At 58.8% G+C, this 1,363-nt stretch overlaps 1 protein-coding gene across 8 annotated transcripts in view; it reads left to right on the top strand.

The window, feature by feature from the left end:
- Positions 1–93: 93 nt before the first annotated feature.
- DEF8 (differentially expressed in FDCP 8 homolog (mouse)) overlaps positions 94–1,363 on the top strand; it is a 19,471-nt gene continuing 18,201 nt past the window's right edge. For 2 of the 8 annotated variants that reach the window (XM_011927967.1, XM_011927963.1), the window contains exon 1: positions 94–211. Coding sequence is in view for 3 of the 8 variants with exons in the window: in XM_011927961.1 (XP_011783351.1) it covers positions 164–336 (173 nt within the window). In the remaining 5 variants the exon portion in view is untranslated. Of the gene's footprint in view, positions 337–811; positions 1,077–1,363 lie in introns of all 8 variants that reach the window. The other 6 variants (XM_011927965.1, XM_011927964.1, XM_011927969.1 and 3 more) reach the window with 6 other exon arrangements.

Here is a 1,363-nt window from a genome sequence, read left to right as displayed (position 1 = left end):
TGGGTGGGACGGACCTGCCCCGCGAGGAGCCCGGGACACCAGGGTACCCCGAGCGAGCTCCTGCGGGTGTGGGAGGTGGGGGAGGCACAGTCCTGGGGCGGCTTCTCCCTGCAGCAGGTGGCGAACCCACGGCCAGGCTTCCGTGGCGAGCAGCCCTAGAGGAATGACCGTCCTGTCCCTGAGAGCCCCTGGGCCCTGGCAGGCGATCCAGGTATGGGCAGACAGGGCGCTGTTGACTCCGCACACCGCGGTGACCTCTCAGGTTCTGGGGGTGGCAGCTGCAGTGATGACACCACTTCCTGGTGGTCACACCGCGGGCAGGACGGCGGGAGGCCAGCTCCATGCATCCCGAGTGTCCTGAGCTTCAGCCCAGGGTCCCTCTGTGTCCCGGAGCCGCGCCGGCTGCTCTTCTGTTTCCTTTCATTGCTAAGTTGTGGAGTCCTCACGATGAGAGCAATGGGCTCTAAAGGAGGGGCCGGGGGTGGCCGGACCTCAGAGCAATGGGCTCTAGAGGAGGGGCCGGGGGTGGCCGGACCTCTGCTTTCATTCTCCCACTTCCTGCCTGCTCCTTTCTGAGGCCAAGTCCGACATCTGGGTGCAGAACTGGTGGGTGAGCCTGGTGGGAAGGGTAGGCTGGCATTCTGCTCAGGGTCGGCCACTGTGGCCAGCATCCCCAGGTCAGAGTGTGGGGAGATGCTAAGGCTGTGAGGCCAAAGGCCTCCCCTCATTCATCCCCTGCCCATGCGCCAGGCCTGGGGCTGGCACTGACTCTCAGTAAATAGGCAAATAAAAGATGCCTTTTTTTTCACAGCCCAGAGGAGAGCTCGTAGCCTAGAGTACAGCTGCTGGGCAGAGAGCAGAGGTGTCCGTGCCAGTGTGCCTGCTTTGACGCTCCTCTGGCCGTGTTTTACACACCGGGAGGTTTCCAGGGGCTGCCCCAGGTGTAGCTCCTGCACCCTTTTTCCTGGGCTGGTCACCATATGTGATGACAGTGCCAGTCTGTTCTGAGCAGCTCTGGGCTCCTGGCTTCACTGACATCATATACAAGTCCTTAGCCCTTCCATCCACCCCAGAAAGTAGGTGTTCCCCCCGATTTATAGGCAAGAAAATGGAGAACCAGAGTCTAAATCTGGGCTGATTTTTTTTATTTTTTTTGTGATGGAGTTTTGCTGTGTTGCCCAGGCTGAAGTGCAGTGGCACAATCTCAGCTCACAGCAATCTCCATCTCCCATGTTCAAGTGATTCTCCTGCCTCGGCTTCCTGAGTAGCTGGATTACAGGCATGCACCACCATGCCCAGCTAATTTGTTTGTATTTTTAGTAGAGACAGGGTTTCACCATGTTGGTCAGGCTGGTTTTGAACT

Source organism: Colobus angolensis, unplaced genomic scaffold (genome assembly GCF_000951035.1).
Source record: "Colobus angolensis palliatus isolate OR3802 unplaced genomic scaffold, Cang.pa_1.0 Scaffold76, whole genome shotgun sequence".
Classification (NCBI taxonomy): Eukaryota; Metazoa; Chordata; class Mammalia; order Primates; family Cercopithecidae; genus Colobus; species Colobus angolensis.
Note: the sequence above shows the minus strand (reverse complement) of the source record. Positions and strands in the feature narration are given on the sequence as shown.